The sequence below is a fragment of the Lepidochelys kempii genome, chromosome 23 (assembly GCF_965140285.1).
Source record: "Lepidochelys kempii isolate rLepKem1 chromosome 23, rLepKem1.hap1, whole genome shotgun sequence".
NCBI lineage: Eukaryota > Metazoa > Chordata > Testudines > Cheloniidae > Lepidochelys > Lepidochelys kempii.
In genome coordinates, this window is record NC_136402.1 from 19,304,233 (window position 1) to 19,320,042 (window position 15,810).

The 15,810-nt window shown below is 56.9% G+C and overlaps 1 protein-coding gene across 2 annotated transcripts; it reads right to left on the reverse strand.

Annotated features, from left to right (window-relative positions):
* Window positions 1-265: 265 nt before the first annotated feature.
* Window positions 266-15,772, reverse strand: G6PD (glucose-6-phosphate dehydrogenase). Of its 2 annotated transcripts, XM_073321947.2 has the most exons (13): window positions 15,645-15,772; window positions 14,562-14,701; window positions 10,210-10,247; window positions 9,991-10,099; window positions 9,554-9,771; window positions 9,237-9,395; window positions 8,925-9,050; window positions 8,036-8,129; window positions 3,604-3,790; window positions 2,800-3,035; window positions 2,351-2,427; window positions 1,459-1,551; window positions 266-1,152 (listed from the first exon to the last, which is right to left on the reverse strand). In XM_073321947.2, the coding sequence occupies exons 1-13, from the start codon at window positions 15,700-15,702 to the stop codon at window positions 1,062-1,064; spliced, it is 1,626 nt and encodes a 541-aa protein (XP_073178048.1). In that variant the 5' UTR covers window positions 15,703-15,772; the 3' UTR covers window positions 266-1,061. The 2 variants fall into 2 exon arrangements, with proteins under 2 accessions (XP_073178048.1, XP_073178049.1); XM_073321948.1 differs by lacking the exons at window positions 14,562-14,701; window positions 15,645-15,772 and adding an exon at window positions 10,488-10,763.
* Between the last annotated feature and the right edge of the window lie 38 nt (window positions 15,773-15,810).

Genomic DNA, 15,810 nt, shown 5'->3' on the forward strand with positions numbered 1-15,810 from the left:
GATCAGGGGCATCCGGTGCCTTTGTGGTGGGGGTGGGCAGCAAGACATGCCTCGACAGGCTGTGGGGGCATGGGCACTGTGCACGAATGGCGACTGGCCTCTGATTTAATGCCACTCCCTTCCTTGCGGCTATCACCAGGGCCATCCGAGTTACCAGGCGACTCCCAGCAGAGCTGGGGGGCAGGGCCAGGCTCCGGGTAACAAGCTGTCAGACCCCCAAGGGGCACAGGATGCAGTAGCCAGACAGACAGAGCACGGGGCTGACTCTGATTCCAACAATCTCTGTTTACAAAACGGTGCCATTTACAGAAGCCCCAGGGCTGCAGTGGGGCTGGAATGTCTCAGCAGCAAAGAAAGCACAGAGTCCAGGGTGAGGTGGCGGCAGCGAGCCCCACTGGAGCCAGAGGCTCTAACCTCCCGCAAGCCCAGTGTGAGGCCAGAGCCCAGGGCACGGGTGGGAAGCGAGATGGGCTGTAAACATGACAGGCCGTGCCAGGCCCAGTTGTGGTCCCAGGATGCAGGTGGGGAAGGGGATCTAGGCCCAATGCGGGGCAGGGATCTGGCTGGAGTGCATCTGGAGGGGGCAGGGAATCCAGACCCAGGGAACTGAAGGGTTTGGAGGACGGTATAGATGGGATGGATGGGGGATTAGTGTCTGGGCCAGGGCTGCAGGAGACCAGGGCGAACCAGGACCTGGGCCCACCAGGGAGGGCGGGGTTGGGGGGGGTGGGGTGGAAATCGCAACTCATTTGGCTGTCCAGGACATATCCCCAGTGCCCAGCTATCCCATCCCTGCCCTTCTCTGCCAGCCTCCCCAACCCCGATGTCCAGCTCCTCCCACCTTGCCGTTCTCTGCTAGCCTTCCCCCACTCCAGCTGCTCACACCTTGCCCTTCTCTCCTAGCCTCCCCACCCATATCCAACTCTCCCCTTCCCTCTCGGCCCCCAGCCACATGTCCCCACCCCAGGTTTCCCTGGAGGGGGGGAGCAGTGAGCGGAGCAGATGGACCTCCCAGGGCGAGAAGCAGGGCTGCTCTGGGGAGGCAGCAGCTGGCCCCTGACTCAGAGCTTGTGCGGATTCACCCAGCGGTAGGTGCCCTCGTACTGGAACCCAACCCTCTTCATCAGCTCATCCGCCTCGGGTGGGCCCCGGCTGGAAAAGAGCAACACCCCCGGGTTAGAGCCCACAGACAGCCCTGCCAACATGTGTGGGGCACATGGTTCTTATGGGATGTGGAGCAGGCCCCCCACCCCCCCAATCATTCACCTCCTTCCTCTGCAGCTCCAGCTGGAGAAGTCTTTCTGGCAGCTTAATGCCCATCTAAATCAGCGCCACCCCCACCCCTCACCCTGTGCCCTGCCAGGCCCCCCAGCACCCCCACCCAGCCCCCCAGCACCCCCTCCCAGTGCCCGCCGTGCCTGCTGCCCGGGAATCTGGCACAATGCCCTGGGGCCTCACCTGCCATAGCAGTACGGGATGGGTTTGATCCTCTCAGACTCTATCTTGTGCAGCAGTGGAGTGAAAATGCGCCAGGCTTCGCGCAGCTCATCACTGGGGGGTGAGGGGAGTAACGTCAGTGCTGGTGCCCCCTGCAATGGCAGCCGGGGGGCGCAGCATGGGGGGCAGCGACAGCCAGTGTCATGTGCTGAGCAGGCGGATGTGACCCGTGAGTGCTGGATGGGAAATCCCATGCAAAAGGGAGGGTCTGTCCCACACTGGGATGGGGGCCAGCACCCACCCAGCCCAGACCCAGCCACTCCCACATGGTCCCCATGTGCCAGCACTCACCTGCCCCGTCCAGACCCAGCCACTCCTGCATGGTCCCCACGTACCAGCACCCACCCAGGCCGAGACCCAGCTGCTCCCCCACAGTACCCAGGTGCTAGCACCCACCTGCCCTGCCCAGTTCCAGCTGCCCTGCTCTGCCCAGACCCAGCCGCTCCCCCACGGTCCCCAGGTGCCAGCACGCACCCACCCCACTCTGCATGGATCCAGCTCCAGCACCCAGCTGCCCTCGGGACAGGGATCAGGGCCGGGACTGAGCCCAGCACCCAGACATCCCGGGGCCCTCAGGGATGGGGAATCAGGGACAGTCAGGCCCAGCACGTGGTTGCCTCGGTGATGGGGGATCAGGGCCGGAACCAAGCCCAGCTGCCCCGAGGCTCTCAGGGATGGGGGATCAGGGCCAGACAGGCCCAGCACCTGGCCACCTTGGGAATGGGAATCAGGGCTGGAACCGAGCCCAACACCTGCCTCGGGGATGAGGGATCAGGGCCAGTCAGGCCCAGCACGTGGCTGCCTTGGGGCCCTTGGGGTTGGGGGATCAGGGCTAGAGAGGCCCAGCACCCACCTGCGCACAAAGTGCATCTGATTGCCACAGAAGACGTCCAGGATGAGTCGCTCGTAGGCATCTGGCAGCTTCACATCCTGGGGAGATGGAGACATGAACTGGGGTGTGAGGAAGGGAGCGGTTGTGTTGGGAAGAGGAGGCTGGGATGGGGGTGAGAATGGCTGGTTTGGCAGCCATAGGTTAGGTCCAGCTCTCACTCCTCATGGCAGTGGAGATGGAGGGAAGGGGGGGCTGTGGGGGGGAGCCAGCACCTTGTAGCGGTTGCCATAGGTCAGTTCCAGCTCTCACTCCTAGGACAGTGGGGATGGGGGATGGAGGGAAGGGGGGGGCCTGGGGTCGGCACCTTGTAGTGGTTGCCATAGGTCAGGTCCAGCTCCGACTCCTCAGGCAGTGGGGCTGGGGGATAGACGGGAATGGGGGGTGAGAGGGCTGTGGGGGGGAGCCAGCACCTTGTAGCGGTTGCCGTAGGTCAGGTCCAGCTCTGACTCCTCGGGGTCGAAGAACATGCCAGGTTTCTTGGTCATCATCTTGGTGTAGACGGCCTCGTTGGGCTGCACCCGGATCACCAGCTCGTTGCGCTTGCACTGCTGGTGGAAGATGTCACCCGGCACATCCCGGAACTGCAGCCGCACCTCGGCCTTGCGTTCGTTCAAGGCCTTCCCGCAGCGTAGCACGAACGGGACACCTGGGGAGGAGGGGTTAGAGACAGAGCTAGGGCCACCCACCCCAATAGCACGACAGCACACACGGGGCAGGGACGGGGTGTGTAGGAGAGAGAGACACTCCCCAGCACGCAACACCGCGAGAGAGGGGAGGACATCAGATTTTTCCTGTTCCACTCCCCCTGCTCAGGACTGTCCAGTCCAGGGCCACCCCGTCCCATCCCATCCTGTCCTATTCTTTCCCAGGAACAGCACCCCGACAGCACTCACCCCTAGGTGCTCGCTGACACCTCCAACCTCGCTTGCCTCCCATCCCATCCTCCCCACAGCATTGACTCCCAGACATTTGCTCCCCCATGCCATCCCCACCACAACACTGACTGCCAGGCGCCCGCTCATGTCCCCCACAGCGCTCGCTCACATCCCCTCTGGTCACCCCCCACCACGCTCGCTCAATCATGCCCCCCATGGCGATCACCCCAGTCCCTCCCCCCTGGCACTCGCTTACCTCCCCACGGTGCTTGCTCACCCCCCCCTTCCTGTGAGCTTGCTTGCACCCCTGCTGGTCACCCCCCCACAGTGCTCGCTCACCATCCCATCTCTCGTTGTCCACGTACAGCACGGCGATAGCGAAGGTGGCTGTGTTCGAGCCAGTGGGGACGGTGGGGTCATCCAGGTAGCTCTTCCTGGCCTCACCCACCCCATCGGGGTTCCCCATGTACTGGCCCAGCACCACATTGCCCAGCTGCAACTCCGAGATGCACTTCAGCACCTTCACCTGCGGCGGGGATGGATGGCTTAGGTCCCCAGCATCACCATGGGGACCAGGATGCTGGAGAAGGGGAAGAGGCGTGGGGAGCACTGGGTGGGGGAGCCCAGGGTAAAGGGGCTCGGAGGGTGGCAGGGGACGGACGGGGGAGTACAGGGTCAGCGCCATTGCACCAGGGAAGTAGCCAGTCCGGTTCAACATAAGAATGGGCATACTGGGGTCAGACCAAAGGTCCATCCAGTCCAGTATCCTGTCTACTAACAGTGGCCAATGCCAGGTGCCCCAGAGGGAGTGAACCTAACAGGTAATGATCTAGTGATCTCTCTCCTGCCATCCACCTCCACCCTCTGACAAACAGAGGCTAGGACACCATTCCTTACCCATCCTGGCTAACAGTCATTAATGGACTTAACTTCCATGAATTTATCCAGTTCTCTTTTAAACCCTGTTATAGTCCAGGCAAGGAGTTCCACAGGTTGACTGTGTGCTGAGTGAAGAACTTCCTTTTATTTGTTTTAAACCTGCTGCCCATGAATTTCATTTGGTGGCCCCTAGTTCTTATATTATGGGAACAAGTAAATAACTTTTCCTTATTCACTTTCTCCACACCACTCATGATTTTATAGACCTCTATCATATCCCCCTTAGTCTCCTCTTTTCCAAGATGAAAAATCCTAGCCTCTTTAATCTCTCCTCATATGGGGCCCATTCCAAACCCCTAATCATTTTAGTTGCCCTTTTCTAATGCCAGTATATCTTTTTTGAAATGAGGGGACCACCCCTGTATGCAGTATTCAAGATGTGGGCGCACCATGGATTTATATAAGGGCAATAAAATATTCTCCGTCTTATTCTCTATCCCTTTTTAAATGATTCCTAACATCCCGTTTGCTTTTTTGACTGCCGCTACACACTGCATGGACATCTTCAGAGAACTATCCATGATGACTCCAAGATCTTTCTCCTGATTAGTTGTAGCTAAATTAGCCCCCATCATACTGTATGTATAGTTGAGGTTATTCTTTCCAATGTGCATTACTTGACATTTATCCACATTAAATTTCATTTGCCATTTTGACTGCCCAATCACATAGTTTTGTGAGATCTTTTTGAAGTTCTTCACAGTCTGCTTTGGTCTTAACTATCTTGAGCAGTTTAGTATCATCTGCAAACTTTGCCACCTCGCTGTTTACCCCTTTCTCCAGGTCATTTATGAACAGGTTGAATAGGATTGGTCCTGGGACTGACCCTTGGGGAACACCACTAGTTACTCCTCTCCATTCTGAACATTTACCATTTATTCCTACCCTTTGTTCCCTGTCTTTTAACCAGTTCTCAGTCCATGAAAGGATCTTCCCTCTTATCCCATGACAACTTAATTTACGTACGAGCCTTTGGTAAGGGACCTTGTCAAAGGCTTTCTGGAAATCTAAGTACACTATGTCCACTGGATCCCCTTTGTCCACATGTTTGTTGACCCCCCCAAAGAACTCTAATAGATTAGTAAGACATGATCTCCTTTTACAGAAACCATGTTGACTTTTGTGCAACAATTTATGTTCTTTTATGTCTCTGACAATTTTATTCTTTACTATTGTTTCAACTAATTTGCCCGGTACTGACGTTAGACTTACTGGTTTGTAATTGCCAGGATCACTTCTAGAGCCCTTCTTAAATATTGGTGTTATATTAGCTATCTTCCAGTCATTGAGTACAGTAGCTGATTTAAAGGACAGGTTACAAACCATAGTTAATAGTTCAGCAATTTCACATTTGAGTTCTTTCAGAACTCTTGGGGGAATGCCATCTGGTCCCAGTGACTTGTTACTGTTAAGTTTCTCAATTAATTTCAAAACCTCCTCTAGTGTCAACAATTCCTCAGATTTGTCACCTAGAAAAGAAGGCTCAGGTTTGGGAATCTCCCTAACATCCTCAGCCGTGAAGACTGAAGCAAATAATTCATTTAGTTTCTCCACAATGACTACCATCTTTAAGTGCTCCTTTTGTATCTCGATCGTCCAGGGGCCCCACTGGTTGTTTAGCAGGCTTCCTGCTTCTGATGTACTTAAACATTTTGTTATTACCTTTTGAGTTTTTGGCTAGCTGTTCTTCAAACTCCTTTTTGGCTTTTCTTATTACATTTTTATATTTAATTTGGCAGTGTTTATGCTCCTTTCTATTTACCTCACTAGGATTTGACTTCCACTTTTTAAAAGATGCCTTTTTATTTCTCACTGCTTCTTTTACATGGTTGTTAAGCCACGGTGGCTCTTTTTTAGTTCTTTTACTGTGTTTTTTAATTTGGGGTATACATTTAAGTTGAGCCTCTATTATGGTGTCTTTGAAACGTGTCCATGCAGCTTGCAGGGGTTTCACTCTAGTCACTGTACCTTTTAATTTCTGTTTAACTAAAGTCCTCATTTTTGCATAGTTCCCCTTTCTAAAATTAAATGCCACAGTGTTGGGCTGTTGAGGTGTTCTTCCCACCACAGGAATGTTAAATGTTGTTATATTATGGTCACTATTTCCAAGCGGTCCTGTTATAGTTACCTCTTGGACCAGATCCTGCACTCCACTCACGACTAGATGTTGCCTCTCCCCTTGTGGGTTCCTGTACCAGCTGCACGACCTGTTCTGTCCCTCTGATATATTTTATACCGTTATGATTGTGTCCCATTGATTGTCCTCCCTCCACCAGGTTTCTGTGATGCCTATTATATCGATATCCTTCTTTACCATGAGGCACTCTAGTTCACCCATCTTATTATTTAGACTTCTAGCATTTGTGTACAAGCACTTTAAAAACTTGTCACTGTTTATTTGTCTGCCCTCTTCTGATGTGTCAGATTCTTTATGTGAATGTTTCTCGTCTGATCTGGCCCATACTTTGTCCTCTTTCATCCCCACCTCCTGACTAAAACCTAGAGAATCTCTATCAATAGACTCTCCTCTAAGAGAAGTCTCTGTCCTATCCACATACGCCTCTGCAGCAATCGGCTTTCCCCCATCTCTTAGTTTAAAAACTGCTCTGCAACCTTTTTAATGTTAAGTGCCAGCCGTTTGGATCCACTTTGGTTTAGATGGAGCCCATCCTTCCTGTATAGGCTCCCCCATCCCAAAAATTTCCCCAGTTCCTAATAAATCTAAATCCCTCCTCTCTACATCATCGTCTCATCCATGCATTGAGACTCTGAAGCTTTGCCTGCCTACCTGGCCCTGCGCATAGAGGTCCTGGATTTCAGTCTCTCTCCTAGCAGCCTAAATTTGGCCTCCAGGACTTCTCTCCTATCCTTCCCTGCGTCATTGGTAACCTACATGTACCATGACCACCAGCTCCTCCCCAGCTCTACACATAAGTGTATCTAGATGCCTCGAAAGATCTGCAACCTTCGCACCAGGCAGGCAAGTCACCATATGGTTCTCCCGGTCATCACAAACCCAGCTATCTATGTTTCTAATGATAGAATCTCCCATTACTAAAACCTGCCTTTTCCTAATGACTGAAGTTCCCTCCCCCGGAGAGGTAACCTCAGTATGAGAGGATACCCCAATATGATCTGGAAGGAGGGTCCCAACTATGGGAAGGTTTCCCTCTCTTCCCATTGACTGCTCTCCTTCTCTGGGCCTTTCATCCTCCTTAACAGTGCAGGGGCTGTCTGACTGGAGGTGGGACAAATCTATAGTGTCCTGGAAAGCCTCATCAACATACCTCTCTGCCTCCCTTAGCTCCTCAAGTTCCACCATCCTGGCCTCCAAAGCCCGTACATGGCATCTGAGGGCCAGGAGCTCCTTGCACTGAAAGCACACATACACCACCTGCCCACAGGGCAGGTAATCATAAATGCTACACTAAGTGCAATAAACAGGATAGCCCCCACTCCATTGCTGGACTTCTGCCTGCATTTTCTCCTAAAGTTACCTAGGTTAATGATAGGGTTTTTGTTTAAATCAAGAAGTTTTGATTATAGTTTAGTGTAAAGGTTTTAAAGAATGGCAAGTGTACCTTGCCCCCTTCCCACTCCCCTTCAAAATTCCTTCTCAAAACTCCGTTAGCTGCCCTTGTTCGCTCTGGGCCACAAGAGGGCACCTCAACCCAATCCATTAGGACAGGAGCAGCTAAGCATAGAGCTGGAGGGGTGGGGAGGGCACGACACCTCCTGGGACAGGCCCTGCCCTGGGTCCCAGCACTCCTTGCCAAGCAGGATGCCCCCTGGGGCAGGGCCTGGGGTGCTTGGTCCCTGTGCAGTGACCTACCTTCTCATCCCGCACATCGTCTGAGTTGGTGGAGGCTGGTTTCTCCATGGCCACCAGGCAAAGCATCTGCAGCAGGTGGTTCTGCATCACATCGCTGCCAGGAGGGGGAGGAGTCAGCGCGGGAATCACTGCCCCAACACGATCCTCGTCCAGTCCCCCAGCACAATCCCATCTCCTCCATCTACCCCCAGTGCCCTGGGTTCTTCCCTCCCAGCAGGGGGAGGGGTCAGTGCGGGAATCCCCATCCCAGCACGGCCCCCATCCAGCCCCCCAGGATGATCCCACCTCTCTTCCATCCACCCCCCACTGCCCGAGATCAGTGGTTCTCAACCAAGGGTATGTGTGCCCCAGGGGCTACTCAGAGGTCTTCCAGGGGGTTCATCAGTACATCTAGATATTTGCCTAGTTTCACAACAGGCTACATGAAAAGCACTCGCGACTTCAGTACAAACTAAAATTTCATATGGACGAGGACTTGTTTATACAGCTCTGTATACTATCCACTGAAATGTAAGTACAATATTTATATTCCAATGGATGTATTTTATAATTCTATGGTAACAATGAGAACATCAGCAATTTCCCAGTAATCCTGTGCTGTGCCACGTTTGTAGTTTTATGTCGGACTTTGCAAACAAATGGTTTTTAAATGAGGTAAAACTTGGGGTAAATGAGACAAATCAGACTCCTGAAAGTCATCTGGAAAGATTGAGAGCCTCTGCCCTGGATCCCTCCCTCCCAGCAGGAGGAGGGGGTCAGTGCCAGCCGGTCTGGGATTCCCCTTGCTCTCCCTATCTGGTACCGTCTTTACCCACCCCTCCAGCGGCCAAGCCAGCACGGCTCTGCCTGCCGCCTCCATGCCAAGAACAGGGCCCCCTGCCCCGCTCACCGGATGATCCCAAACTCATCGAAGTAGCCGCCCCGCCCCTCTGTGCCGAATGGCTCCTTGAAGGTCAGGATGACGCAGGCCACATTGTCCCGGTTCCACACAGGGCCGAAGATCCGGTTCCCGAACCTGCCAGGGAGACACAGAGCCTGTCTGAGGGGGGAGCTACCATACTGGCGGGCTTTGGGGGGGTCTCACCCTGACAGACAGTGAGGGGCCCTTAATGCTCCCCTGCCACCCGCCCGGTTCTTCCCTTGGGAAAGGGCCCAGCCACGCTTTCCCCCTGGCTCTGCCCCATCTCCCAGCCAGCCCCACCTCAGCACCATGAGGTTCTGCACCATCTCCTTGCCCAGGTAGTGGTCAATGCGGTAGATCTGGTCCTCCCGGAAGAGCGATGCAATGTGATTGGACAGTTTGTTGGAGCTCTCCAGGTCCTTCCCGAATGGCTTCTCCACGATGATGCGGTTCCAGCCCCTGGGGGGAGGGGAGAGCAGAGGGTGTCAAATGTGGCTGCAACTAGAGGGGAACCTCGGAGCCCTCACCCCATGGGGTTCTCACACATCCCAGGCCTGTGCCCTAACCCCTTCCCCTAAGCGCTCATGCTTAGACCCTGCCCCACCCCTGTCTCTCACCCGTGGCCCATGCAGCACTCCTTGATGTTGCGGGTGACGTGCTCGTAGACGCTAGGGGGCAGTGCGAGGTAGAAGAGCCGGTTGGCCTTGTCCCCATTGTGCAGTGCGTCCAGGTGGGCGTTCAGCCGCCGGAAGGAGGTGCTGTCATCGTAAGTCCCCGACATGTAGCTGTTCCGGGCGAAGAACTCCTCCAGCTTCTCCTGCTCATCCGGCTCCACCTGCGGGGAGGGGACGCGGCTGCGATCAGCTGAGGGACACAGCCTTCCCAGTCAGCTAAGGTACCGAGGGACACCTAGCCACCTAATCCCAGGGATAAAAGCCCTGCCCCCCCGCTATTTAGGGGAGCTGTACCCCAGACGCACACACCCCAAGGCTAAGGACCCCAGGCCCTCCCCTGCTCTGGAGAGGGGCTAGTGGGTGGGGTGAGAGGGCCACACCTTGAAGTAGGGCTGGCTCTGCTTGCGGATGTCGGCCACGGTGATCTTGGAACGAGCGTAGCCCATCACGTAGGTATCATCGGGCAGAAGACCATCCCGGAAGAGCCACCTGGAAGAGAGTTCAGCTGGGTCACTCGATGCCAGACCACCAAGGCACCGGGTCACCACCACACAACCCCGGCCTAGTGAGGGTGGCAGAGGGCAAAAAGAGGGACTTACCAGATGGTCGGGTAGATCTTCTTCTTGGCCAAGTCACCCTGGAACAGACAAAGGGGATGTCACAGTAGCAAACAGGCAGGGAAAGGCCCCATGCCCCATTCCCACCTCCCTGCCCTGATGGGAGCTGGCACCCCCTAGATGGGAAAGGCCTTGTGCCCCATTCCCTGCCCTCCCGAGCCAGCCAATCCCTGCCCTGCAGCCATATCAGAGCCAGCACCCCCTACAGGGGAAAGGCCCAGTGCCCCATTCCCTGCTCCCCTGAGCCAGCCAGTCCTCACCTTGGGGCTGGATCAGAGCCAGAGCCCCCTAGAGGGTAAATTCCGCAACCCTCTCTGCATGACACAGTGCCCCCAGGTCTACCCATAATCTCACACGTCCTTTCTTTGCAGCTTTGGGCCTTTACCCAGGGTGGGGTGTGGCTCTGCGGGAGGGCGGAGCAAAACCAAGCTGCCACAGCGCTGCAGGCAGGTGAACTCGCGGGCTCTGTGCCAGGCCCCACTTGCAAACCCCACAGCCTTAGCACGGGTGCTGTTTGTTCTGGGGCGGGGGGGTGGGCGGGGGAGATCACGCTGATTGGGTTGCAAGCAACAGGGATTTGCTGAGTCATGGAGGCTCAGCACCCAAAAGAAAGGCGGTTCTTGGTGCAAGGGGCAGTGGTTGACAGGGCAACTCCCCAGCCTGAGCCACACAGACCATGCCATCTGACCTCCTGCTGACCATGAACTCTGTGCACGCAGGCTGACAACACAGGCTCATTGTCTGCGGCAGCCAGTGGAAGCAAACACCAGCCCCCTGTCTGCACTGGGCAGGGACGTCCCCCAGATGGGGCCACATGTTGTGCGTGGGCATGGATCCCTGTCCGTCTGTCCCACCCTGGGGATTTGGGGGCTCTGTAGAGCCAGGCTGTCCCCTTGGGATGCTGCTCTGGGGAGGGTCAGACACAGGGGGCAGGGAGGTGGGTGCAGGTGCAGCAGGAGCTCTGGGGAGGGTCAGACATGGGGGTGGGAGGCAGGGAGGTGGGTGTGGACACAGCAAGACCTATGGGGTGGGTAAGACATAGGGTGGGGGACGACGACAGGGAGGTGGGTGTGGATGTGGATGCAGCAGGAGCTCTGGGGAGGGTCAGACATGGGCGGCAGGGAGGTGGGTGCGGACACAGCAGGACCTCTGTGGCAAGTTAGACACAGGGGGTGGGGCAGGGAGGATCAGTCGATTGATTCCCCAAAGATCTAGCTCAGAGGGCTTCTCTGCCGGCTGCAAAGGGTCACCACCCCCCATCCCACCCTCTTGCCCCGTTCAGAACCTGCAGCAGCTTAGCTGCCTCCTATTCAGCTAGGCCCAGCCTGGTGGAGGTGTTATGTAAGTTTGCTCTGAGAGTCGCGGTGGGGGTGTGGCTCCCAGTCTGACCTAGTCCATGTTGGCTCCACCCACCAGCCCATTTCAATGCAAACTAGTTCAGGGAGATGGGGACAAAACAAAGCAGTGAGTCACAGCCTTCCTCCCCTGCATGACACAGCAGGGGCAGTGCCCCAGGCGGAAGGTGTCTGGGCTTGTAGCAAGTCAGCGTACATACACACAAACACACCCACAGAGCAGGGATGTCAGTCCGAGGCCAGGACATGGCTGAGCAGGGCCCTGGTCAGCTAGGGAAAAATATGCCAGTGAGAGCCAGGTGTCCGGCCCAGCCGAACCAGCACGTCCACAGCTCCCCTCCCCACCACACGACAGCAAGGACATTCATGTTTGCCACCCGCCCTGCCCAGGAGCCAGACACTACCTTTTGCTCATTCCGTGTCCCAGATTCTGCTCCGCCAGAACCTGGCTCAGGTCCCCCCCAGAAAGCCCTGGGGAAAATGAACAGCTCCCCCAGAACCTGGCCCATTTCCCCTCACAAAGCCCTGGGGAAATTAACAGGAAGCCAAGGAAGCTCCTTATCTATCACAAACAATAAGCCAGCTTTCTCCTTCCTCCCTCTGCTGGGGAGGGGCAGGTGCCAGGGATTCAGCCTGGGCCATCCCTGCCTGACCCACAGAGACCCCAAGCGATGGCAGGGGCAGCTCCCCACCACAGCTGACCCAGGCCTGGCTCATAGTGTGGGGATGCCTAGCTTCTGCCCGTGATTCCCTGATGTGAGAGAGGCTATGGAAGGCATCGGCTCCACTAGCTTGGGGTTAACCCACTTCACATGAAGCTGGAGGAATGCCTGTCTAGAAAGGGAGCTGGGCTCCTGAGTTCAATTGCCCTGTGTGACCTTGGACTAGTCACCGAATCGCTCCATGCCTCAGTTTCCCCACTACAGCGTAGGGACTGAGTGTCCATGCAGTGCCTAGTGTAACAGGGGCTCTGCTCCCACTCGGGGTGGGGTGGTGGGAGTGCATGTGTTGTCCGCCCCAGCCCCAATCTCTGCAAAGAGAGGTGTGCTTTACACACCTAGGAACAAGGAACCCACTGCATGGGGGCGGTCTCTGGAAAGCCATGAATCTGAGAAGGACCTACGGGCCTTAGTGAACAACCTGAGCTCCCAGGGCCACACTGTGGCCAAAGGGATTCGTGGGATCCTGGGGTGTAGCAACAGGGCAGCCGTGAGCAGAAGCAGGGAGTGGATTTTACCACCAGACACGGCCTTGGGATATTGTGTCCAGTTCTGGTGGCCACATTTTAAAACGGCTATGGAAAAACTAAAGAGGGCAGAGAAAAGAACCAGAAAAATTATTCAAGGGCTGCAGAAAAATGCAAGAGCCTTAAACGGCTCCCTCTGTTTCAAAGGGAAGACTGATTCCAGCGCTGTGGAGAAAGGCAGCCCCAGCACTGGGAAAGGGAAGCTGAAGCCAGAGAAATTCAGTCCAGCAATACAGCACCTGTGGGGGTGATTAGCCATCGGAACCAACTCCCAAGGGAAATGAGGACTTCTCTGTCTCTGCTGCCTCCGAGTCCAGCCAGGCTGCCTTGATGGAAGATGCTGGAACCTCACACAAGGTACTGGCTAACCAGGGACCGAAGTAGGTGAGATTCTCTGGCCTGGGACACACACGTGTTGGACTAGATGTCCCACACTGCTGCAAGCTAAGGTTTACTTCCATGAAGATAGCAAGGGTGAGCAGTGTAGCATTGACCATACCAAGCTACGTAGAGGTAAGAGCTACCTGGGGCTCATCTGCGCCAGGACTTATAGCGATAGCCACCTCCATGTGACCATACACTTCTTGCTGCACAAGGACACCCACCACCGGCACTGGGGCTAGAGCAGCCTTGCTCTCCTCTGGGCACAGTGACTCAGCAGTGCCTGGCACTTCCCCTTTTGCTAACACCATGGATCCTGCAGCATGAGTGTCACCATGACGGCCTCTCTGAGAGCAGAGGGAACCGGACTTTGAGGTAGAAAATGGTTAAACTGAAGGCCCTGGGGAGGGAACTGGGACAGTTTGGGGGGCACTGAGGTGAGTATGGGGTGGTTTCAGGGGCCTAAAGCATGCCTGTGGGGTGGGGCAGTTTTGGGGGCATCTGGGGGTGTCAGGGCAAATTTGGGGCGGTGGGTGAATTTGAGGGCACCGGGACAATCTCAGTCACACACATTTGCTTGCTGAAATCATGCTACTGTTCACAGGATCAAGATAACGGCGGCTTGGCCAAGCCAGGGCCTGCCCCCCGCACTGTCTCATCACCACAGCCAGCATCAGCAGTGCACCCAGGCCTCGGGTTTCCCCATGGTGGGGCACACAGCTAAACCTGATCTGTGCCTACAGGGATTAACTCCCCACCCGCACCCCCATCCCACAAGCTGCTGCTGCGGGAGCCAGGTTACACAATGAGCTGCAATCACTGCCTGTGTTACACAACATGGTTCAGGAAGTTGAGTCACTCTGTACCTAGTGCCGGGCAGCCTGGCTGCAGCCATCAACATTATTTATCTCAATTGGTACAATCCCTGCCCTCTGCTTCGAGCCCAGTGCAGAAGTACCTGAGTAGCCCCAAGGGAGGCTCGAGACCAGGGACAATCCTGCGGCCACTTGGTGCTTCAGGGCTGCTGTCTCTCCAGGAGAAGATCAATCTTGTCAGCCCCCAGAGCCATGGGCCAGAGGGATTTCAGGGTCCCAGCCCATGGAAACACAGAGCCCTTTGAGGGGGATCTGGGTCCATCCCTGGGGCCCGCTGCCCAGATCCATCCCCTCCCTCAGCGCTCCACAGAGAGCTACAGGGAGCTCCTTGTGACCCCTCAGCGCTGCCTGTGCAGACTCTGGTACAGGGTGATCTGGGTTAAGGCTGGAGGCACTGCAAGGGCCAGGTGACTCAGGAGAAGACGCCGGCATGGGGCACCTGCCTCAATGGCTCCAGGGTGGGCTGTGGGTACTCACCGAGGCCCCCATGATGATGAAGATGTGGGTGTCGGACTGGAGGAAGTCCTTGCCCTGGCACAGCTCCTCGCGCATCATCCCACACACCTGCGAGCGGCTCAGCTCCCGCTGAAGAGTCATGGTGCTTGAATTGCTGCTCCCTAAGAGCAAGAGAGAAGCCAGGCTGGTTTGTGTGAGCTGGACTCCCCGCCCCGGGAGGGCTGGCCGGCCCAGTTTGTGGCTCCTCCACCAGCACCCTGGGGAGCAGGGCAACAGGTCTCTGCTTGTCCAACAGGACGGGCAGATACTGAGCTGCCGGGCAGAGAAGCCCCATGGCGGAGGTGAAATGAGGCCTGGTGGGGATGTGAAGAGAAGTCCCAGGATAGGAGTGAGGGGAGGGGTCACTGTTGGGTCCTGCCCCAAGTACAGCCCCAGACACCAGAACCACTGCTCCCCAGTGACACCTAGCTCCAGCCACCCCAGCGAACCACACCCACTTGCTCCTCATCCCCCAGCACCCTCCTACCCTCCCAGTGCCCTCACTCCCGCCCAGTGTCCCCCTGCTCCCCCCATTCCTACCCCTAGTGCCCTCTAACTCCTGGTCCCCTCCCACTACTCCATGCCCCGTTTGCTCCTGTCCTCCCCAGAGCCCCCCACCCCCATTGCCCCTCTGCTCCCACATCCCCCAGCGCCCCACCTCCCGCACATGCCTCCCGCTTCCCACAGCACCCCCTGCTCCCACATGGCCCCCGCCTCCCCCAGCGCCCCCCCACGTCTCCCGCTTCCCCAGCGCCCCCCCGCTCCCCCCACGTCTCCCGCTTCCCCAGCGCCCCCCGCCTCCCCCAGCGCCCCCCCGCTCCCACATGCCCCCCCACGTCTCCCGCTTCCCCAGCGCCCCCCCGCCTCCCCCAGCGCCCCCCCGCTCCCACATGCCCCCCGCCTCCCCCAGCGCCCCCCCACGTCTCCCGCTTCCCCAGCGCCCCCCCGCTCCCACCGCCTCCCCCAGCGCCCCCCCGCTCCCACATGCCCCCCGCTTCCCCAGCGCCCCCCGCTCCCACATGCCCCCCACCTCCCCCAGGGCCCCCCGCCCCGGGCGCTCCCTACCGCTCCCCAGGTCTCGCTCCCGCTCTGCCGCCGGTCCAACGCTCGCCCGGCTCCCCATCGCGGCCCCGCCCCCTGGCCGCCCGGCCAATCGGCGGCCTCACTCCGACCCCGCCATGACACCTAGCGAGGCGGAAGCGGTGCTGCGTCTTCCGGGCCGGTTCCCAAC